This window comes from Manis javanica, chromosome 3 (genome assembly GCF_040802235.1).
Source record: "Manis javanica isolate MJ-LG chromosome 3, MJ_LKY, whole genome shotgun sequence".
Classification (NCBI taxonomy): Eukaryota; Metazoa; Chordata; class Mammalia; order Pholidota; family Manidae; genus Manis; species Manis javanica.
This window is the reverse complement of record NC_133158.1, coordinates 58,069,116-58,094,362: the sequence shown is the minus strand read 5'-3', so window position 1 is coordinate 58,094,362 and position 25,247 is coordinate 58,069,116. Positions and strand designations below refer to the sequence as shown.

The window sequence follows — 25,247 nt, the reverse complement described above, 5'->3', positions numbered from 1 at the left end:
CTTACCAGCCCCATGTGACTAGTGGCTACTGTACTGGACAGCACAGGTTTGGAACACTATCACTGCAGGAGATCCTATTCTGTTGGATAGTGCTAAAGACTTTAGTTTTACTTTCTATTTATGTAACAGTTAAATATCCTCTGGTACAGTTCTTTCAAATTTTAGTTCTTTTTGTAGGTGTTTTCAAAATGTCTTTACTGGTAGGAAATTGCATGGTCTGTTGTCCAGGAACCTCATGCTTTCTCCTAGCTTCATGTGGATTTTTTTATTCTTCAAAGTCTAAGGTCCCAAATTGTTTCACTATGACATTTTAAGATCTCTTTTCTGCTGGAAATTGCTTATCTTTAAGTTAAAAAATTTAACAGGTAAGTACCTAGGAAGGGAAGGGATGTTTTTTTCTTAAAAAACAGCTCCTATGTAGAATTGTGTATACTTTCAATAACCATACCAAGACGATCTTCCAGTTCAGAGAAGTTTTCTAGAATTTCTCCTGATTTATGTGTTGTACATTCCAACCTTTCCCACTTCTGGTGGCCTGGCTTTTGATAGTTTGTATCTTCAGTCTGTTTTACAGATTGGAGACTATACCTGAATCTTGAGTGTCACTTATTTCCAGGCACGGTAGTCTCCTTCCTGCCCTGTACTGCCCTGATATTTTTTGTTTGTTTTTTAAAAAAACTTTTGCACATTCCTTTCTACAGCCATCAGCTGTCTTACCTCTTTGAATACCATATCAATTTGCTTCTGTCTGCTTGAGTTGTCAAGCAGGAAGGCTTGTGTGGGTGTTCTCCCATTTCCTACAGGCTTCCTCTTCCTTCCCAATGTTGTGACACTTGTGAATGATGCTCACGTTCCACTTTCCCTCTGGGTTGTCACATTGGTTTTGAAGCTGGCTTTCTAGGCTTTGCTGTCATTCCTGTTTGTGTCAGATATCTCCCTGTGGCTTGCTCTGCTAGCTCTTCAGAAGTCTCTTCTAGAGATGTTTCCTCAAAACAGGGCTTCAGAATAAAGGTAGTCTAAAATGTGCATATAGCAGATATTTCAAGTTTTTTTTATAGATTACCCATCACTGGGAAATCAGCATGTTTTCACAGGGGGGAAAAATATTACAGACGGTGCTTATGTCCCCAGACATGTTCACAAAAGCAAACTTAAATGTGTGATACGTCTGAAGCATATTACTGTATCAATAACACCACAAAACCTAACCACCTGCTGTCTCCGTGGGGAAAAACATCATTCAAGGTTTGAGGCAAAAAGGTGGAAAAACTGGCAGGCAAACAAGATGGGAGCCCTCTTCTTTTTAAGGACATTACAAGTTCTTAAGATTTTCTGTATTTTAGAAAAATACCCCAAATCAGTTTCCTGGCTATTTCATTAAAGGACCTGAAGAGACTTGTGCAATGAACTATGATGAGTTAGACCAGATCACACACGGGGTGTGGAGCGGGCTGGTGGGGTTTGGAAGACAGAACCACAGCTGTCCACTCTGCTTCACTACTTCTGCAGAGCCAGCGCTGCCATTTCAGACCCAGCCCTAGACCAACTCTAAGAAGAGACCACAAATGAAGACTTCTCATTCTTACTGTAGATAATGGGGTTCCAAGCAATAGAAGGATGTAGAAAAGAATGGAAAGGGAGGGCCTGTGGTCAATCAGGCATTCCCAGCTGGATGGTGTAGGTAACTGATACATACAGCGATGTATATATGTTGAAGATGGTTTGCATCAGCCTCAGTAATCAACACCTTTGCAGAACTGTAACTCATTAGAATCCTGTCAATCACAGAGGCATATCCAATTATGACTCTTTGGAAGTATCTTTGCTATATATTATCTTAGATTAACTAAACATATTTAGAAATCTGAATTCAGAAATAATTTTAAACTGCAATAATACAGTATTGATCTACAGTTTCTCAGTCCCACCAGCCCCATTTCATAGAGAGATGATGTCTAATCTTTAACTCAGCTCTCACAAAGCTGAAAAGAGGAGTCTGTTCTTACCAGTGAATATCATGGATCAAAAACAAACAAAAAAAAGAAAACATATCCACAGCTCATTATATATGAATGGCATTTTTAAAAATTGAGATATAATTTTACATATCACAAAATTCACCCATTTACAATTCAGTGGTTTTTAATATATTCACAAGATTGTACAACCACCACCACTACCTAATTCAAGAGTATTGTCACCCCTTCAAAAGAAACCCTGTTCCCAATAGCAGTTATTCCCCATTCTCTCTTCCTTGAAGACCCTGGCAACCACTGATCTACCTTCTGTCTCTACATATCTGCCAATTCTGGACAGTTCATATAAATCGAAATGTGTAAAATGTAGAGTTTTGTGTCTGGCTTCTTTTAGATAGCATAATGTTTTCAAGATGTATTCATATTATAACATTACCAGTGATTCATTCATTTTATGGTATGGAAATACCCCATTTTGTTTATCCATAAATGAGATTTTAAAAATATTTTTTGTTACCTATGTTAATAAGCTCTCAGGATTATTCAGGATTCAACTCAAGACACACTATATTGATGAAACAAGACACAAATACAAGAGCCAGAAAACAAGAAAGACACACTGTAGTTATTCATACACTGATTGCTTGGTCCTCAAGATTAGCAGTATTTTACTTTCTGCCAATTAAATCACCTCCTACATTATAATCTTCATTGTATTATGTCCCAGCACTTTGGTAAATACTTTCTGGGCTTTCTGCCTAGCAGCACCTCTCTTCCTAAAAATTACCTCTTCCTTCCTACTTCTGTATGGTTAATGTGTGACCTTGATCTTGTCTATAGGATATTGGTCCAGGAACGAGCACCTGATTCAAACTGGAAAAATTAGGTCCTCCACTGGGATGTGGAATTGGGAGTAAGATTATGTTTCCAACTAGCTGTTGTGCAGGAGCTACAATCTCAGGAGATTGGGGCTATTACCATGATCGCCATGCAGACTACGAAACCAAGAAACTTAGTCTGCAAGGGAAGAAAGAATCAGAGACAAAGAGTAAGAATGGCAGAGAGAGAAGAGATGGAGCAACAACTCCGGGGTTCCCTAAAGTGCTCTGGCCCGACTCAAAGCCATTCTTAAGGCCCAGTAGCATTCCCATCCTTCTTACACACTTATAATAAATTCCCCTTACTGTTTAAGCTAGTTAAGGGGGTTTCTGTAATTTCCAGCCAAGAGTACTAATATAATCATCTACCTAATAACATTTTAAGCTCTTAGCAAGAGCTCAACCTCCCCAGCAGCCATTGCAGTGGAATAATAACAGATATCACATATGGCTGTTTCAATGGTCACCAGTGGAATAATTTGGAAAATTATCTATTAAATATACTCATGACATTCTTGTTATGAGTATGTGGAAAAAATCAGGATTTGTGTCCATTTTATTAAAAAACTATATTGTTGTATCATTAACTCACTTACTATATCTTTGCACCCATTTTATAAAAAGTTATGCAATTTCCTCAGAAATGAAATTGTGTTTTTGTATTACACTACTATATGCCCATCTGTACTTGTTTGGTAAATGTTTTTAAATCTTTTAGAAAACTAAGTGTTACATTTTTCTAAGAAGATTCTAAGGTTCTTGAGAACAGATCATTTCTGTTTGCTTTTTAAGCAAACTCCCACAAAACTTACTAAATAATAACATTCGGAATACAGAGAGATAAATGAGTAGCTGACCTCCCTGGTATAATTTTCCCTCCCCTCCTGCAAACAGATATATAGTCAAGCACTAATAATTCCCGTAAGAATAACTTATCTGCAATTAAACAGGACTGCATACATGTAATGAAATACAGTGTAGGTAGGGTAGGCAATGAAACCTTCCTTAACTGACTAGGAGATACACTTTTAGTAAGCCTGCTCCATTGCCCCAGGCTGAGGAGTCTTCTGCCATCACTGACATCTGCAAAGCTAATTCCCAACGGAATTCTGGGAGTCTTCACTTCACTTCTCTAGTCCTTTTCCTAAGTTCAAACCCAGGATTTGTCACCTAATTGGTTCATAGTGGGGATGACACAGAGAAAGCCAAAAATCCAAAATATTTTCTTAAATCCCTGTTAAAGTTTCGATAGGGATAAATGCAGTAATCTTCAAAGTTTAAGATTTGGTTCCTGAGTGGATTTTGTATAACATTATCTAATGTCACTACCTTCCCTAACATATACTTAAAATTCAAGAATTTTTAAATTATACCTGTAATATTACAAAGTCTTATGGAGATAGAATCCCCTTTAAATTATTTAAGTATCCCAAATGGTACATCTCCCTGTATCAAGCCCTAGGGTAGTTCCTGATGGTCTGTCCTGACCCCAGACTTACCTCCCTACAGCTAGAGAGAACTGTGTTGGCTGAAGACAAAGCACTGCTTACTAACCATTCCCGCTTCCTAAAAAACTCAAAACTCGTTAAGTTAGAAAAATGGCCCGCACTAGGATTTGCTGAAGCTTCCTCAGACTCAAACTGTTAGGACAGGGAGGGGCTATGGAAATGAGGTAGACAAGAGCTAAACAACTTGCCTAAATGCAGAGGAAGTTGGCAAAACCAGCATACTTAAAATAAGGGTCCTCAGACTCCCATTCAGAAGCTCACTTCATCAACCCACCTACCTAATATGCAGAAATATGGACAGTGTTGAAATCTCGCTGCTTTCTGGAAGAAAAAGCAAGAACAGGAGCTACAATTTTCTGCTTTCAAATGTGAGGATGAAAGGTTGAGGTGTCCTACCTCATTTCATGGAAGTAAATTTTTTTTTAACTGTCCCTCCAAATGTCCTAGTGGGCTTGCCCTGGAGGCAAAATAAAATGAAACTGAATACCCGATCCCGCGACCGGAAGGTTTTTCACTAAAATGAACTCTGACAGCTACTGACTTGGTGTGCCCAAAGCAGGCCCCATTTCCCTCTTTTCCACTGACAAAGTCTATAGTTCCTGGCCAGAAGGATAGGCATACATCCTGGACCTGGTTAATCAAGTTATCTCACATCACTGGAAAGTCAGTTAGCTAACCAGAATCTTTCCCTAGAACTGAGACACAGATGCTGTGAAAAATAAACTCCACCCCACTCCCCACCATGTGGAGAAGGAGGCAGTCTGCAGCAGGAGCCCTAAGACCGACATTCAAACAGCAGTAAGAGATAAGCAAGATGTGAAATGGAAAGAGTCCAGCAATGTCAAACCCTTGGTTCTCATTCCTGAGCTGTGTCCTTGGATTTTTCTCAGTTAACCCTGTAACTTTCTCAACTGGGAGCCAATAAATTCCTTTTTTGCTTAAAATAGTCTGAATTGAGTTTCTGTCACAACTCAAAAATCCTAATACATATATTGACGCCAGGAGACAGGACTGGATATACATTAGTCTTACCACAGGGAAATTAATAAACTTTGGTTTAAAAAAACTTTTTTGGATACATTTAGATAGATTCTACTGTTTCCTGTATCTATCACTCTGACATCCTACACTCACAACTTCACTATTTCCATTATAGGCCTGGCCCCTGAAAGAATCTTAGTTTTGCTAACATTTCCCTGATATCCCTAGAATTAAAAAAAATCCTACTACAAGCTTGCTTCATTTGATTTCCAATAGGAATTGAATGTGAAATATATTCCAGGTAACACAAATTAAATGAGATTTAATTTTACCTTGAACATCAGACAGTTCAGGTATCAACATTAGAGTATGCTATGAGGCAAGTTCTTAAAATGTAAAGCAAATCCAACAGAAAAACATGGCTACTTCAATATAACCTAGTAGCACATTTTTCTTTTGTAACAATAAAAAACAATGACAACAACAAATTTCAGGACCTACCTCCAGTAAGGCTCCAGTTTGGAAGAACTTCAAAGGCTTTTCAATGGAATAATAAAGACTATGATAGCTGCCCTTAGCAAGGTAGGCTCTGACCAGACCGACTGCTATAACAAGCCACCTAAGAAAAAAAGGAGAAAGAGTCATCAGAAGAAAAATAAAAAAAAGGTAAGCAGGATTTAAAGTAATAAAAAATGTGGCAACAACAGAAACCGTTAAATGTGACCTCAAGAATCAGTGTCCCGAATTTATCAACTACAGCTGTCAAACGCAAGATGTGTGCGTGGAAATGCTGCACCCTCAATGGCTCCTGACCAAGAGGGCTCTGCAGAAGTACAATGGCACCTTACCCATCTGGAGCTCGGCTTTTTGGCAACACTGCCTGTTGAGAACAAGGCCAAAATAAAAGGAATAAACGAAATGGGTCCTTGAGCAACTAAATTAATTGCCAGAAAGTCTAAGACAGGAGGAAAAAAGACTGTTGAAACAAAAATCTAAAGGGTCTGTGCAGTTAAAGGATCTGTAGTAATAATGAGAAGATGTTTTAAACTATTTTTACAAGTATCTCACGGGAACACACCCACACCTAAACACCCATCCTTTTAAAACTGCACATGAAATAAGAATAAAAGGTTATTTTTTCAAAAGAATAAAAGGTTGTTTAAGAGCTGAATTTCCCAAAGCCAATTCAGTAAAGAAAGCCAGATCAATACAAAACACAAAACAGGAAAGCATAGGCACATCGCTGAGAACATTACATTCTGTTCTACTGTCCTTCACAAAACAAAATTTCTCAGGCCCTGAGATTTTTTGTTAAGTTCCATAATGAAATGAATGTACCCTCATTAGGGTGTGTTTCCTTGTAAACCGTAATAGCTTTACCTAAATGTACAACCTCAATCAGGCAATGGGGTACGTGGTCTATATTATTTCTAGAAACTATCATACAGGACATCAAGTTAAGAGTTCGTAAAAAAAGAAATGACTTCCTTAATGGTGGAACTGGTCCAGCTTCAGCAGCCTACAAAAAAAGCTTACTTTACTTTCACAATCCCAATTTCTCTTCCTGGTTTACGCCACCACTCCTTACCCTCCCACCCCATGCCTTCTGTTCATCACCCAGGACTAAAGACTTTTTTTCCTTCTTCCCAAATGTACCTCAAGATCCCTCTCCATTTCAAGGATCTCATCGATGCCCTTGCTAAGGACAAGAACTTGATATATTAATGTAAATATACACTCCTGAAGGTTCGTTTAAAAAACACTCTGCAACCACTTATGTGATAAAATCCGCATCTGTAGTATTTCTTCATTGGTGGGTGAGTCAAGAGAAATAGGTTCTAGATCAGATCCATTACTAACAAGTTCTGTGATCTCAAGCAAGTTACAACATCTCTGAAGTCTCGGTTTCAACACTGACCATTTCTAATACAAGAGATAAAGCCTGTGATCCTCCCAAGACATATTTTTTTTAGCATTTGTGTTAAAAACAGGGGAGGGTGGGTGGGGTGGATATATACATTTTTGCTTGTATCAGCATCTGAAGGATACACAGCATTAGCCACCTGCAGGGAGGGGATCTAGATGATGGGAACGGTGAGAAGGAAGAGTGATTGTATGCGGTTGTGTATATTCTGAATTTTGCACCCTATCAATAATGTATTACTTAGTTTAAAAAAAATGAATGAAACTGGATGTTCACTATACAGTTCTTTCAAATTTTACACCTTTCAAAATTTTTGTAATAAAATATTTGGGACATTTTGATTACAAATGAATACAATTAAAAATACGTAATAAACAGTCTAATCGTGTAATCTTCCGCACCAAAACCATGGGATCAAAGAACTGGAGGTACCTGGGAGATCACCTAGCCCAAGCGCTTTAGTTTTACAGATGAAAACAGAGGCCAAGAGAACAAAGGTCACACAGCTACTGTCAGAACTAGAACCAAAAACCCACGGTGACAAGGGATGGGTTGAAATGCAAGAAACAAGAGGGGGTAAAACCCATTTTTAGGTCTATTCCCCTCCCCAGCAATTCTGCCTGGCTCCTTCCCACCTGTCTTCCCCACCTAAATCAATCCTAGGAGGTCTGAACTCATCTACAGCTCTGCTCATCTTACTGGTCAAAAACTTTGAACGCTTATCCATTGCCTTTCAGATTGAAGCTCAGTCGGGATTTTGAAACAGCCGCCTAAATAAATGGTACCTCGGCAGCCACAGCTCCCTCCACTCCCCTTGGGAAGCACACACAGCTCGCCATCTGCGACCCGCCGTCCCGGCTCCCGGCGCTGCAGGGCCGCCCCGCACGCCGCCCCGCAGACCGGCCCTGTGGCCAGCCGCCCGCCCCCACAAGGCCCTCCGAGCCGGCGCCGGGCAGCCTTCCTGGTGCCCTTTGGAGCCCCGGAACTCCAGCTCGGGGCACACCCCATGCCTGCGAACTTGCTCGGCCCCCGGCCCAGCGCGCTGTACAGCGCGCTGTCCGGGGCAGGCACAGCTCGATTCCGCGCTCGGCTGCCCTCAGCGCCCCGGTGCCTCGTCCCCGACACCCGCCGCCAGGACCGCACCGCACGCGAGTTGGGCCGGGCCCCTCCGCGCGCGCAGAGTCCCCTCCCGGCCAGGCCCGCCCCCCGCCTCCCCGAGCCCCAGCTCACCCCGCCGTCATCACCACATTGTAGATGACCAGGTACGCTGTAGCCAGAGGCCCTGGGCCCTTCCTCTTTCGCACGCCGCCGGCCTCGGCGGCCCCGGCCCGGCCCCCGCCGCCCCCATTCCCCTTGGCCGCTGCAGTCGCCGCCGCCGCCATGTCAACCGCCGGGAGCCCGCTGCCCTAGCGAGAGCACCACCGCCCGGACTAGCCGCCGCGAGGGGGCGGAGGGAGGGCCGGGCCGGGGCGGGGCCGAGGCCGCGGGGCGGAGCTGAGGGCAACGCCCACGGCGGCCACCATCTTGAAGGCGGGCAAATACGCTCCTGGCGCTGGGCGCCCCCCCAGCTCGCCTCGAGAGCCATCGCCATCTTGGATCAGGGTAATCACCGCCTCTTTTGCGCTCCCACTAATAACCTCTGGCGCCATCTTGCATTAGATCGATATCGCCTTTGGCCTCTCGCGCCGGGCCCGCTCTTTCTGCCATCTGGATGCTTCGTTGTCCCTGGCTGTTCTCTCTCCTATAACCTCCGCCTCCGTATTGAATCAAGGAAGTGATGCTTTCATTGTCCCTTCTCATCTTGACTTACCCCAGTGGCCTTACCTCCACCCCTAGACGGGTGAGCGAGTAACTTGCCATTTTGGGTCAGGGCATTTGACGCGGATATCCCCTTCCGTCAGCCCTAGAGCCGGGCTGGCAATAGCCCCGCTGCTGGCTGTTTCTGCTCAAAAGCCCTCAGCCAGGTTACAGGTACCGTCTCCGAAGGTGTCTTCTCTCCCCCATGACTTTAAGTTATGGGTACAGTGGAGAAAGCCAGAGAAGGGTGCTCCTTTTACTATCCAGTCGGAGTCGCTCACGTGGCCTAGGATAAGTGTCATCCGTGAGGGCCCGGAACGTGCTCAAGGGCATCTCCAGCCCGAAGCCGGACGGGGCGGTCAGGCCGTAGGCTGGGGCTGAGGTGCAGAGAGGAGCCGGAGAAAAGCTCTCCACCCACAGCAGCCAAAAATGAAGGGATATTGGCTCCGATGGAAAACCTGTCTGCTGAGGGAAACCAGGAAAACTGTGGAAACTGCTTCAACCCGCTGACCCCACTATCTCATTAACTGCTTTGATCTAGGTTTTCGGTAGCTGTAAAAATCCTTTATTTGAATTAATTTCACACACCTTGACATCTTAAATGAACTGTTGTACGTGTGGCGGTATGAAAAAATTCATTCCGTCAAGTATGTATGGAATGTCCGTGAGGTTGTCCTCAAGTTCATGGCACTAAAGGAAAGAGACTAGAGAGAGCCAGATGAAAATAAATGGGCATCAGCTGGTGAAAAGCGGTATCACAGTGGTCGTGACTGAGGAGGTGAAAACGGAATTGAATTACAGACATATCTTAGAAGTAAAGATGTTACGATTTGTGGCTGTGTTAGATGTGGAGTATGAGGTAAAAGAGACATTGTGAGCGACCTGGAAGAACTGAGCTGCAGAAGAAGCAATTTTGAAGGCAGAAATGAAGAATTTTGTTTTTCATTTTAAGTGTGACATTTTTATTAGGCATCCAAGTGGAGAGGTTGAGTAGACAATTAGATTTAGACACAGGTTCAGGAAGAGGTGTAAGCTAGAGAGAGGAATTTGAGCATCATTAGAGCGGCGATGATACTTGGAACCATGAGACATAGGGAGGGTGAGACGCAGTGGCAGAGAACCTCCTCCCCCCACAGCCACACAGCAAGTAGTCTGGGTCTCATCCTTTACAGCATAGCTTTGCCTTGTTTTATTGACTCCTTTCAAGAGCAACTTGGTATACTCACATTGCAGACTGATCAGAGGGAAATAAAAATTCTTTGTAAATAAAAAAGTGAGCCATTTTGCATAGCAAATAATCACTCATCTAAAAGCTGCTTTCATTCATTTAACTGAATTCTTAAAAATATAACTTCCTTGATGGGAAAGTAGATAGTAGGAATGCATAAAGCTCTGTGGGCTAGAATCAATTTAATACTCAGTTTATCTTCTTGCAGCCACTTAGGCCCAGCTCAAGTCTGTTCTTACAGTGCCGCCACAGTGATCTTTTCCAAATGCAGATTTGTTCATGTCTACTACCTTCTTTCTCTCCACCCGCTGAAAACATCTAAATGGCTTTTAATGGCACTTAAGATCAAGTATAAATATTTGATGTGGCCTATAATAATGTACATGGCATTGCCTCTACCTGCTTCTTTAGTCTCACATCATACCACGCTCTCCCTACCATCCTGGCTTTCTCCTAGGTCTTCCAGTGAGCAATGCTCCTGTCTGCCACAGGAATTTTGTACATGTTCTGTCTGCCTAGAAAAAATCCACCCATACTGTCTTGCCAATGGGTTTCAGGCCTGGGCAAGTTCACTCTGGAGTCAATGAAACTGAAAAATCACAATGGAACGTTCTTGGGGTGAAAGGGTTTATGCCCAACTTTATTTCCATGGTGGCATGTCAGTCACTAGAATCCCATCCACTCAGAGCAAGTCTGCAGGCAACAAGCCGATCTCTGCCTCTGGGCCTCTGTGCACCGGCAGCCGCAGCTGTCTTGTCTTTGTCCCCGGCGCTGCCACCACTCCAGTCTCTGGTCTCCTGCAGCCGTGCCACTGTATCACCCAGAGCACTGGGCAGAGCTCTTTATACAGAGTCAATAGCAATGCGTTGCCCACATGTGCATAGTGAGCTAGCCGACCAGGGCCAGGTGAGAATCCTGGACATGGGAACCTTCACTTTATCCACACAAACCTTCCTGCTTCTGCTCTAAATTCTGCTGTCACTTTCCCTGAACTTCTGGAAGCATCATGCACCCTGGTGTGGTCTTCATGTACTTGTTCTCATGACATACACCACAGTAATTTTATACCTAGTCATGTGATTTTATTCCCCACTAGACTGGAAGTTTTATAAAACAAGATAGTGGTATTGGTGGTTTGTTTGAGTTGTGTTTTTCCCCCTCATTGCCTAACACATTGCCTGGCAACATGATATAATCTGGATCAATCATGGTTTCTCTAGCAAAAGTAATTATTTCAAGACTTAGGACTGTGATGAAACAACCAGAACACACAAGAGTCCTGTGAATTTTTAAAAATTAGAGAATGTGCTTTTGTCTCCAGACAACCATCTTGTCTTCCACGTGGAGAGAGATTGTTGATACAAAGAAACCAAGCAGACCTGAGAGAGAGTGTGTGTCTTGGGGCACTAAGTCTTGGTTCCAGTCCCTGAGGCCAGGTACCTGATGCTTTTCCTACAATTTTGTGGGTTATCTCATTATTCATCCCACCATGTGAGTGAATACATTCCTTTTGCTTACTCTAGCAATCTCAGTGTAAAAACCATGTCCCTTTTCCACGTGCTATAACCAAAGTTCTGGGAAGTAATCTCAAGAGTTTGCATCACATGCCCATCACTGAGCTGGTCACTGTGCTCTAGAACATGCTGATTGCCCAGGTCTTTGTCAGATGCCCATGGTGGGAGGAGGGGTAGCTTCACCCAAACTGTGTGACTTAAGTTGGGCGATACAGTTCCCCAAGAAGTAATAAGGAGGTTGTTGCCATAAGGGGATGGATGTTGGGCAGATCTGGTAGGCCAAAATATGGTCCTCCAAAAGATACTGATGTCAAATATCTGGGATCTCTGAATGTTACCAAATTCGGAAATAGGGTCTTTGCAGAGGTATTTAAGTGAAAGATCTTATGATGAGAAGATCATCTTGGATTATCTGGTTGGGCCTTAAATGCAATTACATATATATATAGACCCACAGAGGAGACAGTGTGACCACGGAGGCAGGGACTGGAGTGTTGTAACCACAGTCGAGGATACAGCCACCAGAAAATGAAAGATGCTTAGAATGAATTTGCCCTTAGTGCCTCCAGAGGCAGTGTGGATCTGCCAATGCCTTGATTTCCGACTTCTGAGAATTGTGAGAGAACAAACTTGCTTCAAGCCACCCAGTTTGTGATAACTTGTTACAACAGCCACAGAAAACTAATACATCAGGTAAAAACAGATACTGAATGCATATCATGTGCCCCCAGGTATCTTACACTTCAGTATTGGGGAATAGCTACATTCAAGAAAGAACTGAGGTATTAACCAGGAACATTTCCTTTGGTTACTTTCTAAAATCAACGCATCAGGCAAGGTGTTGGTGATTTCCCAAAATGAAATCTAGCTGTACTAGGATCTTAAGACAAGAGCATTTCTAAGGACTATGAAGCAGTTACTGTTGTGAGAGGAGAGAAGTCAGGAAACATCTTGAGAAATGTCTTAAACATAATCATACAGAAAGGAAGGGATGTGTTATGAAAAGGTAGTCATTAAAGTAAGGGGAGATAAAAGGTTAAGAAATGTAATAGATCACAGCCATGTGTCTACAGAAGGCTAACTAGGGTGAGGTGATAAGAGTTTAAATCAATAGCCTTGAGTCTAGGCTGGAAATTTAAATTTAAACTAAGACATGATAATGAATCAGGTTCTTAAATAGATATAGGTTGAAAGAATTATCTGAAAAGAAGCAACTTCTATTATTAGTTTCCTATTGCTGCTGTAACAAATTACCACAAACTTAGTATTAAAAAAAAATAGTAAAAAATCAATGCATTTTTTACTAGCAAGGAATAAAAAGTCCTTTTCTTTAAAATAATAATTTCCTCACTAGGAACATTTGTGGATTGTGGTTGTTTTAAAGAGGAAAAAATTTAAATATTTATTAACTGGATGGTAGATTCTTTCCAGATTATACTTGTGTCCAGTGTTCAATAGCATGTCTTGATTCTTTCTAGACGATCTATAATATTGTTTGGACACTCAAGACATGCAGACTCCCTGACTGATATCTGATAATAGACTCCTATAAAGCAGGAGTGACAGTTTCCTAATAACAAATGCTTCCATATCAAGACGTGGAAAGATAGCACTTGGCTGCCCATACAAACTGTATCAAAGTTACACATGCAAACGAATGAATTCCTGATAAATACTATTAATGATGAGGACGATTTCATCACATGCTGACATTGTCACATAGGTTTTAGCATTACAAGGATACCACCGGTATCTAGAATGTAACTGAACCAAACTGATCTTTGAGAGAACTTTTGAACTAAAGGTGCAAACGAGGCTATCTAGTATAAACATGAACTGCCTAAGGCATCTGCTCCTTAATAAGAACACAACCATATAAGCCATTTTCGCAGCACAGCATTTGTTTTAAGTTTCCAATACCTGTTTGGGTGCCGCTGGTGTCACGGAAAGAAAGAGAAGGCTGCAGAGACTAACAAACAGCATGCACTGTGGAATCCTTTATTTAAACACTGTGAGCTAACTACAGTCGTAGTGTTCTCATTCACCATTCCGATGGCATGATAAACTGGGAGAACATTAACACAATTTCAAGAAGGCATTACAAACCTGTAAACAAGCACACACCACACATGCACGCACACATACAATACACATGCCCACAAAGATTATAGTCTAAACACAAAGTGATGAAGAAAAGCTTTGAATGCTCTAAATCACATTAAAAACCCTTTATTATAATAAACTGTGGCAATACTGTGGCTATTATGAAAAATACTGTTTAAGAAGCAAAAAGAAAAATACTGGCATTTGAAACTAGCAGCAAGAAGCAGAGAAAAACAATGGAAAAGAACATAAGACTAATATCAAAATTCTAAAGTTGATACTGTGTAGGATTGCACTTAAGTAATTTAAAATTGGTTCTGAAGGAACTATTAAACAGTCCCTTGAAATGTTAAATTGCTGTACTTTACAAACAGTGGAAAAGAAAAAAGTATTTGGAATGTTATACACACACACAGAAGAAATGTTTAGGCATATTAGTCTGTTTATGACCTTCAAAAAGTTTTATAAAGAAAATTTTAAGTGCCAATGTAGTGAAAGAAGAGTTAAAAATTCCTAAAGATGCAAGTCTGAGTGCATTTAATCAGGTCTAAGAGTATATTTCAAGGTTGGGGGTAAGGCATGATTGATGCACATTCAAGAAGAAAAACACCGTGAAACCAATAGGTAGGCAGAGTTCTCAGGAGAGTGTTTAGAACGAAGGTGTATTAAACTCAGACTATCCTGAAGGAAGACTCCAAAGTATGTGGAGTTCTACAGCTCTTCATCAGTTGAAATCTGTTTCATAGTGGCCAATAAATAATTAAGACTAACTTTTCAGCAAACTTTTTTTTATACATTCAAACACAAAACTCTTTACCACACATGCAGAGCTGATATTCTATAACAGCACAAATATGAACCCTGGTTTCAGAAGAAAAGCACATGAGCAAGGATTTTTTTTCACGGGTTCTTATAAAAATGTCTGAAGCTGCTAGACATCTGCAAAGAGGGGATAAGTTTAGATTGCCTCCTGATTTCGGAAGAAAAGAGATTCTGTTTTCCCAAGGAAGCCAGTCATCCATGAGCAGGGGACCTGTCTTCAGAATCTAAGGAGCATAATGTCCTTAATGCTGAAACTCATGGCAAGTTCAGATCCAGAAAAACTGGCAGATAGAACAGGGGAGAGAAATGAAAAGTTAAAACGTCTACAGTATACTTTGGAATACAATGTGCCTCAGAAGTTAACATGGCTCAACTGCATTCCGAATGACGTGCTGCCGTACTGGAGAGGACCCAGTTCTCTGGAGTTAGGGGCTGGAGTGAGACCTCCCCCTGAAGGGACCCTCTGGGCTGAGCTGCGGCCACAGGGCCTTATTTTTCACGAGTGTTTTCCACTGGGGAAGTTTTGCCTAGATGAACATTTCCTTTGGTTACTTTCTAAAATCAATGCATCAGGCAAGGTGTTGGTGATTTCCCAAAATGAAATCTAGCTGTACTAGGATCTTAAGGTGCCAGCTAATTAAAATTAATGCCCATCAATACACTGCTAGGTATCAACCGCTGTTGCTGAATCCACCCCCAAATGACCTAACTAGATAATCTATCACACTAGGTGCTTTTACTATCTTGGATGTTTTGAGCTTTAGAGGAATAGTCTTTGTAGTGTGACTTGGAAATGGTTTCTTTCTGGCTCTGTTTCATTCTTCCTCCTCTTCCTCTCCCCCTTCTCCTTCTCCTTCTTCCATGGTCTCCACAATGAGCTCTGCTGTGCAGGTGGCTTCGCCCAGACTGTTGGCAGCCTTGCATGTGTACTTGGCATCGTCGTCCCCGCAAACATCGCTGATGATTAACGAGCAGTTCCCATCCTCATCGTAGTCTATCTGGAAGTGGCGTGACTCTCTGATCGACTGGTCATCTTTGAACCAGACGACCTCAGGGTCTGGGTACCCTGCATTACAGGGAGAGAAGACAAATTGCATAAACCGTGACTCAAAGTTTCTGAACAATTCATGCACAGAACTCCTAAGCTACCTGTACTGATGAAGGGGGTAGATGAAAAAATGTATAAGACTGGCTTTTGGCATTGTTTTGATATTTACTTTTGAATGTGGGCATGTACTGTAAATAGCAAAATCTGAAACCCCACATAAGGTGTTTGACAGTCATCTGATTTCCCATCCATGTGAGGCTTGCCCACCACCTCCCACCCTCATGCGGACACAGAGTACTAACTGGAACTCCACTCCAACTCCAGTTACGTGCCTGGAGCTAAGTGTCTTCTTGGATGAAAAGAGAATTGGATGAAAAGAGAATTTTTTTAATCTTGTAAAAAGGTCATATTCAAATAAAAAGAGAACAAATGTGTACAAGGAATCACTTGGGGGTGATGGAAATTGGATTGTGGTAACAATTTTACCCTGCCACTGTGGTGATGGTACACAATTCTGCAAATAATTGTACACTTAAAATGGGTGAATTTTACAGTATATAAATTGTAACTCAAAGCTGATAGCCATACAAAACGTAAATTGGAGGACCTGGTAATACTGCTAAGAAAAGAAAGCAGTATTTGTCTTAGTCTGATCCAAAGACAGATCATCCCTGTAGATGACTGGAAATGGACCACATTGATTAGCCTCATTTTATGCTTTAGTCATGTTTCTGCAAAGTTCAGCAGAAAAAAAGGAAACATGTATATAGTACATACATATATATTTTTCTTTAAAGTATATAATAATATGTAAGTATATAATAACCACAACTGACATGTTTTTAAGTTTTGGAGAGGTATTTTTACAGGAAAAAAAATTGTAGCTTCCATCAGAATAAAGGTTACACATAAGAACTTAAGACTTCTAACATTCTTTTCAAGTAGAATTTTTTTTTATCAGAACAGCATCCATATGCTTTAATTTCACTTTAGTGCTACAGTTGAAGTTACGCAAATACCAAGGAAATAATCCCCAAAAGAAGAGTACAAAGATGATAATCACTATGTTATAATAATTTTCTTTTAAATAAAAGGAAAAGTTAAAAGACACCAAGACAATGGTGATGGCAAGAGTTACAGGCAGTGGCCCCAGAGTTTCCCACAGAACCCCTAATCTGAGCACATCCACACTTAGAAAGGCCACACATCCACTTTTTAAAAATCGAATAAAAAACGAGAAAGATTATGGTAGGCAAAGCATTTACAAGGCCTTTTGATCATATAATGATGCAGGAGAGAAGTTGTTTTTTCATTCCTAACTTTGGGTTACTTTATCCACGAGGCATTATCTCTGTGCTAGAGAATCCTACAAAGCGGGAGGCATGATTTGTTCTGTGAAGGCCTGTGCTGCGCAGCCTTGGGGAAGCTGCATAATGAACACTGGTGCTTTACTTTGTCAGACTGAAACGGGAACTCACCCTCCACTCTGAATGGCACATGACAGTCACAGACTTGAAGCAAAGAGGCCCATCTTATCTTCCCTCTAATTCTTTCTAGAATGTTGTAGTCTGTGGAGACTGAAGTGCTGGGTGTCACCGGCACTCTAGTTGCTCAGGTGATACGCTAAGATCTCTTAAGGTCCCCGGGGCTCTAACGACTCACGATTCTGTGGCCACATTCCCCTGGGCAGGCAGAGAAGCACAGGGAGAATGGTACAGGGACCTGCACACCAGCTTCCCTCAGTTTGATGAAGTCACCCTGCATGCTGGCTCTCTGCACTTAATCAATCCCACACCTTTTCCCCTGGCTCCGTGATATCTTTAAAAGACTTAAAAGGTTTCCCCCTTTCAAATATGTCATCTCGCAGAATCCCCAGAGCCACTCAGGGCATCAGATGTCATCTTCCGGAGGAGGGCCTGAGGCTCAGAAGGGACAGGTGCCCCCCAACTCACACAGCCGCTGAAGAGCAGCAGAGCCGTGGACTCCCCGTGCTCTTTGTGTCAGCCTTCCCCTGAGAGCCTCCAGTGGGTAATCCACGTGCCTCCCAGATGCCTGCAGCTCATTTCCTTATGCACGTTTCAGGGTCAAACAGGTGCATGATAAGCCACTTTTAACTTGGGTCGAGTTGAGTGGCTGATGCAAGTAGATGAAATATCAAACATGCTCTAGGCAAGTCACTGAGTGACACTAACCGTCAGGAGGTGGTGCGGGGGCAGTGGCCCACCTCCCGACCCAGTTTCCCCCACAGCCTGGCTCCTCCTAGTGCTCCCAGGCTGCCCAGAACCAACATTTTTCCCAGGGCCCGCCAGCCAGCCACAGCTCTTCTGTAGTAAAGGGAAGGACAGCTACAACTTACCTTCAATCTTGCAGTCAAATCTAGCCGCACTGCCCTCCACAACTTCTAAATCAAGAATGGTCTTAGAAAAATAGGGTTTTACATGGGGCTTTTCCTCAGCAACAGCCTCAAGGAAAGCTTGGGAGACATCTTCTAGAAGGTAAGAGGACAGGGTTATCTCTTAATTCTTGTTCTCTCCTCTTCCCTAGTTTAAAAAAGTTGAGTTGTTTTTTTTTTTTTTTAAGTTACAAACTGGCACATAATGCAGCTTAGAGGACTGAGCCATAAGCACACCTTTCTCCTGGGGACAGGCTGGCTTGCTGCCAAATGGTTTTGGCAGAAGAGAGAACTGTGACTAAACTGCAGACACGTTCAGACTCCCCTCCCCACCACTCCTTCTCTTATGCTGACATGTTGAAAAAGGAAATAATCGTGAAAAAGGATTTTTGGCTGCATCTCATGCTATTTCAGGATTCACCTGGGGGTATCTAAGAAGGATGGAACCACACCAGCCATCCTGACCCCTGCACCCCCCACACTCTCCTGCAGCAGCAGGCCCTTCACCTGCCCCTTAGAAAGTAGAAGCCAGGTCCCAGGGGCATCCTGGACTTGCCTATAGTTCTGTTTTACACACTCATGCTGCCTTCACATTGTACAACGGTGACCAGTACTTGGGATCGGTCCAGGGAAAAGCCGTAACTTGGAGGGGCTCCTGAATCCTCTCCCCTCCCCTCCAGGCTATTTATGGGTTACCTGGGAAGTAGCAGGAGTGGATCAGGAGGGCCCAGGACCATGTGGTGCAGATTCTGTCCCCGCCCCATCAGAGAAGCCCAGCAAGTGGCCTCACCAATCACCCTGCCCTTGTGCACACATAGCATCCAGAATCAGCTTCTCGCCTTTGGATACTGAAAGCACCAGGCAGCGGGAGGGAGAGGGGTGTCTCTGGCCAAGGTAAAGGCCAGACCCCACGTACATCTGAAGCAGGAAGAGGCTGAGGCCTTCACTGAGGAGATGGATGGGGCAGCATCTCAGAGAAGGGCAACTAACCCTCCTGGCATCCAGGAGGGTCCCTACCAGTAGCAGTCTACCTGCTTCAAATGACATGTTTCAGCATCATGGAAAATGCCAAACAAATATGGACTATATGAGTTTATTTTTGTTTAAAAGAAAAAACACAAAGACATGTAAAAAAAAATGGAAGGATGTTTTTAAAACATACACTACCATTCGTGACTTTTATTTTATGTTTGCCTATCACTACACAGGTAGTCACTTTTATAATGAGAGAAAAGTTAGCTTTGAATAAAACCCTTGCTAATTCGTATGTAAAATACAGGGAAAAGAAGAGTGGAGGTCATTCAACTAGCTCTACTAGATAAATAATAATTTCCCGCTAAAAATCATTAAACCTAAGGATCAACAGTTAAAGAGTAATTACTAGACAGAGTAATTGTTGTCAGGGCAATAAAGGTAGTTAGAATTTAATCCTTGTGGGTTGTATTATGAAAAAACAAAAAGCCCCCAAACCTCAAGATGCCCCTCCATCCCCAGCCCTTCCTTTCTCACCGGCTGGCTGGAGAACACCTTCCTGAAGCTCCTTACCTTCAGATTCTAGTTTCTCTGCGTTGAGCGGGCTGGTGGGCGACCCTGTCGAGGATTTCCTGCCACTGAGCCCTGAGATCATTGCCATAGAGGACAGTCTTCCAATGGCTCTCACAGCATTGCCTGTTTTCTGGAAAAGAGACACCGGGGTCGGACACAGGCAGCGTCCCTGCTTCTGGCCGGGCAGAGGGGCTTGAGGAGAACAGCCCAGCCCAGGAGAAGCGGCTGTGCCTGAAACCAGGGCCTCCTGAGTTGGCGAGGTCCTGCCAGAGGAGTGAGTCCAACCTTGCTCCGCTCAGCACTATCAGCGTGTCAGAAGATGTTCGGAGAATGGAATGGGGCCTGGAACTGATGTGTGCGTTAATGTGACTAAACAAGGTCAACATGAGACAAAAACCCTTTTCATACTGTGCTTCAACTCCCATAAAAGGGATAGTTTATATAAAGCCACTGCAGGCTGAGACAGCTCCAAAGACTTATTGCCGGCGGGGCCCAGCGGGGCTGTTTCTCGTAAAACAATGCCAGTGATAGGATTTTAATTGGTCAGGAGAATAGTTACTACAGATCCCACAGGCCCTGATGCAAAAAAAAAAAAAAAAAAAATTGCAAGCAAGCATCTGTTGACATTGGGCAAGTTGCTTAACCTCTCTGGGCTGTAGTTTCCTTTTCTGTATAAGGAGGAGTTGGACAAGATGATCTCTAAGGTCTCATTTAGTTCTGCTTATGATTCAGATACTTAAAGGATTTCAAGAAACACTCTGGCTGGCCCCAGCATGAGTCTATGAATGCAGTGAACTTCTGGAGGGGTGTTCTTCCCTGATGTACACCCAGGCATCAAAAAGAAGCACCCATTGGAGAATACAGTCTCTGATTCTGTAACATTTTACTATGTTGATAGATAATAACCATGCTAGAGGGAATAAGGATTTGATAATGTGGGTAACTGCTGAACCGCTGTGTTGTACATTTGAAACCAACATATAAGATTGTATATCAATGATACTTTAATAAAAAAAAAGAAAAGAAGCACCCGAAAAGAATGAAAATGATTGGCACTTTGCCTTTCTGAGGCAGGGCACCTTGGGAGGGAACAATTTCTGCTGGAAAGGATGCCAGAACTAGAGGTGAAAATTTTCCTGGCATTGTGAAAATTCTACCAACCATAGGATTTAGGTCAAGAAATCCTCAATAATGTACAGTTGTGTCTATGTTTCTCACCTTATGGCAAAATTTCCCACCCCTTTCCTAAGGTCCATGGAATGACTAACATAAAGAACTAAGGCATAACCAACTGTTTCCATCCCTGCCCCAAAAGGAGCTTTTAGGCATCCAGTTGTCATGTATCCAGAGAGCAGATGTCACCAGTGACGGGCTACTGAGAGAAGAAGCAAACAGCCTGTACTTAGGCAAATGGCCTTGGACCTCAATCTGCAGGCAAAGCCATTTCCTGCTGAATTAACTTCATACACTCAAGTATTTCAGTGAAGCCTCACAATTTTGGACAATCTGGAAAGCCAGTATGCTTCAGTATAAGATTATTTCCAAAGTAAATAATTTCAGGGCACGAAGGAATCATACAGAAAATTGTGTGTGTGTGTGGTTTAAGGGGAAAACTATTGCTGTGACCACAATTGCTTTTCTGTTATGTCACATGCCATCCTTGCTGCAGACTACTTTCATAGTTCATCCTGCTTTGTCCTCTGGCCATCCCCCCACATGGTAGTGTGGTCCTACTTCTGGCCTTCCATCACTAAAGTGAAGCTGGGTCACTGAACAGAACTCAGGGAGCCCCAGGTGCAGGTGATGAGGCAGGGAAGGAGGGTGCCAGAGGACAACTGACCAACTTAACTGTGTGCAGAGGCACTGTGGCCCTGCCGACTGAGACTACCTGGCAATCTTGCACGCTTTCTGGGAGAGGCTGCTGCTGGTGACATCACTGATGTGTTTGTTGTGCTAGTTGGAGTGTAGAGAGACCCAGCTCTTCCCATGGGAGCTTACCCTGACCTCAGGAAGGGGTAAGAGGTGGTGCCAGCTACGGCAGCCCTCCCTATGGAGTTGACGTCAGACTAGAGTACTTCCTAAGCAGCCAAACTCTCAGACTTAGCCCTTCTCTACTCTCCATTCCGTTTTTCCAACAGATTGGTTTTCCCTGTACCAGGAGTCTTTAAATTCAGAGTTTTTTTCTCCCAAAAAGACACAGGATAGTTCTCTAACCACTGATTACTGTGTGACCTTGTGCAAGTCAGTTTCCCTCTCTGAGCCTCATTTCCTGTTTGAATCTCCCTTTAGTTCTAGTCTTCTACAGGAAGATGATTCATACATATGAATGTGGAGCATGGAGCATGCCCCTTAAGTCAAGGGGCTCCCTAATTCCAAACACCTGGATTGTGACTGACCAGGACTGTCTCACTCACATGGTGTGGAATAATGAAGTCCTTCCTCTTCTATTGGCAAACTGACTAATATGGAGTTACCAGATCAAGGCAAATAAGAGATTATTTCAGATGAGGTAGCAGATACACATTAACAAACAAACAGACAACACATGGGCAAAATTTTCCATCAGTTGGAACAATACAGCATATAATTTCTGAAATGGAGAATTGTAAGTAATCTACATCAGAATTCAAACTTTGGAAACTCATTTATGAAAAAAAAACCTGGTAGGGAAGTTATTTATCAGAATTGGAAAAGAAATATCTGTTCTAGTCTTTGAGTTTCATTCCTGTGAGCTGAAAATTGGTTTCTGCTTTATTGAATAAGACTTTTAGAAATTTTTGGAATATCAAGAAAGAAAGTTTCAATTCTCTAAGTTCCATCTTTGTTTTGAGGAAGTCTTTTTCTTGTTTGAGGGCAATTGCTAAGGCTGGACTCTCATGCCCTGGGCGGGCAATGTCTGGACCCTAATGCAGCCAGTGAGGGTGCCTAGCCAGCCTGTCTGCCCAGGGCAGAGGGTTTTCCCGGGATGAGGGCTTTTCAGGGCCAAAACCAAGACAGTCAGTCCCTTGTAAACTGGGGCAAGTTGGCCATCCCAGAGCGAGCGTGCCAGCCATCACAGATGCTACATATATATTGACGGTCCCAAGACTATAATTTCCTCTGAGGAGTGCATAATATCAAACGTGATGGCCAAGAGTACTCTGCACTATACGGAGTCAAAGGCTTTCTTCTCTATAGCCCTTTGGTTCATACCGCTGAAGTTTCTGTGGTTCTCAGAAAATAAAGACAGCTGTCCATGGGCTCCAATTCCTAGGGCTCTGCTTCCAGTTTTGCATGCAGAAGTCCTGCTACCCTGTTCAACTCACTGCCCCCTATGCCCACCAAGGCCACTGCTCGCCACCACGTCTTTTAAAAATTCTTTTGCTATAAATAAAAAGAAACCCTACTTCAGAATTGAGATCAGTAATATGATTTGTCTCATATATACGGCCTTGTTTGCAGGAATCTGTTCTCAAGTTCCTTCATGCTGGGCCTTTTGTGAAAACCATATCAAGGATCCTTCTCTCATGCAGCTGTAGAGAGTTCTGGACCCCCTTTGCCAGCCCTGGCGCTCTCCCCCGCCCACTAGACACTCTGACCTATTCCGCTCCTCTCTGCCCCACTGCAGAGCCTCAGACACTCCGAGAGGGAAGCCCCTATTCCAGGGCTGCTAAGGTCCTGGTGTCTGGAGCTCAAAGGGGAAAATATTTTCCTAAGGAAGAAACAGCACAAGATGGTCAATGCAGCTGAACTATTACCAGTGAAATTACTCTTGAGGACATTGTGTGTCGAATGGGATTTTGTAGACTACATTTGTGTGTAATTTTGTGAAAGCTAGCCACTGTTTTTGTGGAAAAACCATCTCCAAATGCTGCTACCTATATTAAAGTACAAAATCACCTTTGTTTTTCTGAATTCTACCCTTTTCTTTCCCCTCTCAGTTCCAGAAAACTTTACAGCTAATAACATTGTAAACAATAAGAAAAAAAAGTTTAAGTGATTACAACACCAGCACAAATTATGGTTCCGTGTCCCACCTGCCTGAAAAATTTCGTTTATTTTGCTCCCCTTCCCTTATTGCTCTTTTGTGCCTATCCCTGGGTTTCGGCTCTTCCTGGCTTTAGTTCACCAAGAGGTGTGTCTCTCCCAGACAGCCTGAAGTGACACAGCTGCTCCTTAACCCACAGCTTCACCCAGGCAAAGCCGGGTGGGACGGCTGCTCAGAGGACTGCCCCACCCTGTCCGCTCCAGAAATAGCGCTCTTTCTTTGAGGTCTCCCAGCCAGAGGATCATTAATAAAGCCAACTTTTTATTTTAATGGCCCCCTTTTGTTTTGTTTTGTTGTTTAAGAATATTTACTGCTCTGATTTCACTGGATCCTAATGGCCCCAGACGGTAAATAAGCAGGAAAGGTGTTCCAACTCACCTGGCACTTGAGAGAGGCCGAGAGCTCCACCTAAACCTCCACACGCTGGGGACAGGGGAGCAGGGATGGGGAGCAAGAACCGAAGCCCACTGTGGGGGCTCCGACTGAGATGTGCAGGGGATGGTGGTCCCTTAAAGCCACACCCCTGAAGCCCTCCTTTTGCCTCTGCTTCTTCTCTCAACCTGCGAAGTTGTAGTGCTTGAGAAAACCGTGTTTTAGTCATCCTGTGTGGCGAACTACCAGTGTCCCAGTTGCCCCTAGAATAGCGATTTCCTTTCTCTGCGCCACACAGGCAGGGCCTAAATGCCCCGGTGACCTGACTGCGCCACTGCAGGCTCTGCGCCTGACGGGCCCGCATAGCCAGGATGAGCTCCCGCCTCTGGGCCTTCTCTTCCGTCTGCTGTTCTCCCCTTGTGGTATTCCAGCCCATTCTCCATGGCCAGTTTCAAACTCCTGCCCCTGACAGCATTTCCTCACAACCACATCCAATGCTGCTGTGACGGGCTCTTTTCTGGCCACACTCACATATATGGGAAGGAGAGCTATACGGATAGTTTACGATTCTTGGTGTGCGGTATGTCCTTTTATGTCTATTTGCTTCAACCCATCGCACTATACATTCCTTGAGTACAGAAACCATGCACCCTCCAGTAGCCCAGGAATTTTATACTAGTGGTGATAATAAAAATAATAAGATAGATAAGGTCTCTGTGTTTTTAGATGATAATTTATCCATCTGCTAACAATCAGAGGCAATTTTGTTGTTGTTAGGACTGTGTGCTTGGAGCCAGACCCAGGGTTAGAATTCTGCCGTTCCCACTTACCAGCTAGGTGATCCTGGGTGACTGTCCTAGCCTTTCTCTCCCTCAGTTTGTCTGAAAAGTGGGGCTAATAATAGTGCCTGCCTCCTAGGATTAAAAGACTTAATGCATAGAAAGTGCTTTGAATGTTCCCCAACACACAGTTAGCCCTCCATACATATGAGCTGCTGGTCTTATCTCTGAACACTTCCCATGTGTCAGGCGATGTGCTAGAGGCCAGATGAAGATCATCTCATAATCCTCGTACCAATGCTGTTAAGTTAGTACCACTGTAATCCCCACTTTACAGATGAGAAAATAAAGGC

The 25,247-nt window shown here is 43.2% G+C and overlaps 2 protein-coding genes across 7 annotated transcripts in view; both read right to left on the bottom strand.

The window, feature by feature from the left end:
- HACD2 (3-hydroxyacyl-CoA dehydratase 2) overlaps nucleotides 1-8,706 on the bottom strand; it is a 92,128-nt gene extending 83,422 nt beyond the window's left edge. The window contains exons 1-2 of the mRNA XM_037013074.2: nucleotides 8,498-8,706; nucleotides 5,845-5,962 (exon numbers count right to left, since the gene is read on the bottom strand). Of these exons, the coding sequence (XP_036868969.1) occupies nucleotides 5,845-5,962; nucleotides 8,498-8,649 (270 nt within the window). The 5' untranslated portion in view covers nucleotides 8,650-8,706. The remainder of the gene's footprint in view (nucleotides 1-5,844; nucleotides 5,963-8,497) is intronic.
- Nucleotides 8,707-13,790: 5,084 nt separating this feature from the next.
- MYLK (myosin light chain kinase) overlaps nucleotides 13,791-25,247 on the bottom strand; it is a 280,349-nt gene continuing 268,892 nt past the window's right edge. For 4 of the 6 annotated variants that reach the window (XM_073231525.1, XM_073231527.1, XM_073231528.1 and 1 more), the window contains 3 exons: nucleotides 19,717-19,846; nucleotides 18,136-18,267; nucleotides 13,791-15,797 (listed from right to left, as the gene is read on the bottom strand). In XM_073231525.1, coding sequence (XP_073087626.1) covers nucleotides 15,547-15,797; nucleotides 18,136-18,267; nucleotides 19,717-19,846 — 513 coding nt within the window. In that variant the 3' untranslated portion in view covers nucleotides 13,791-15,546. Of the gene's footprint in view, nucleotides 15,798-18,135; nucleotides 18,268-19,716; nucleotides 19,847-20,001; nucleotides 20,145-25,247 lie in introns of those variants that run through there. The other 2 variants (XM_017659684.3, XM_073231526.1) reach the window with 2 other exon arrangements.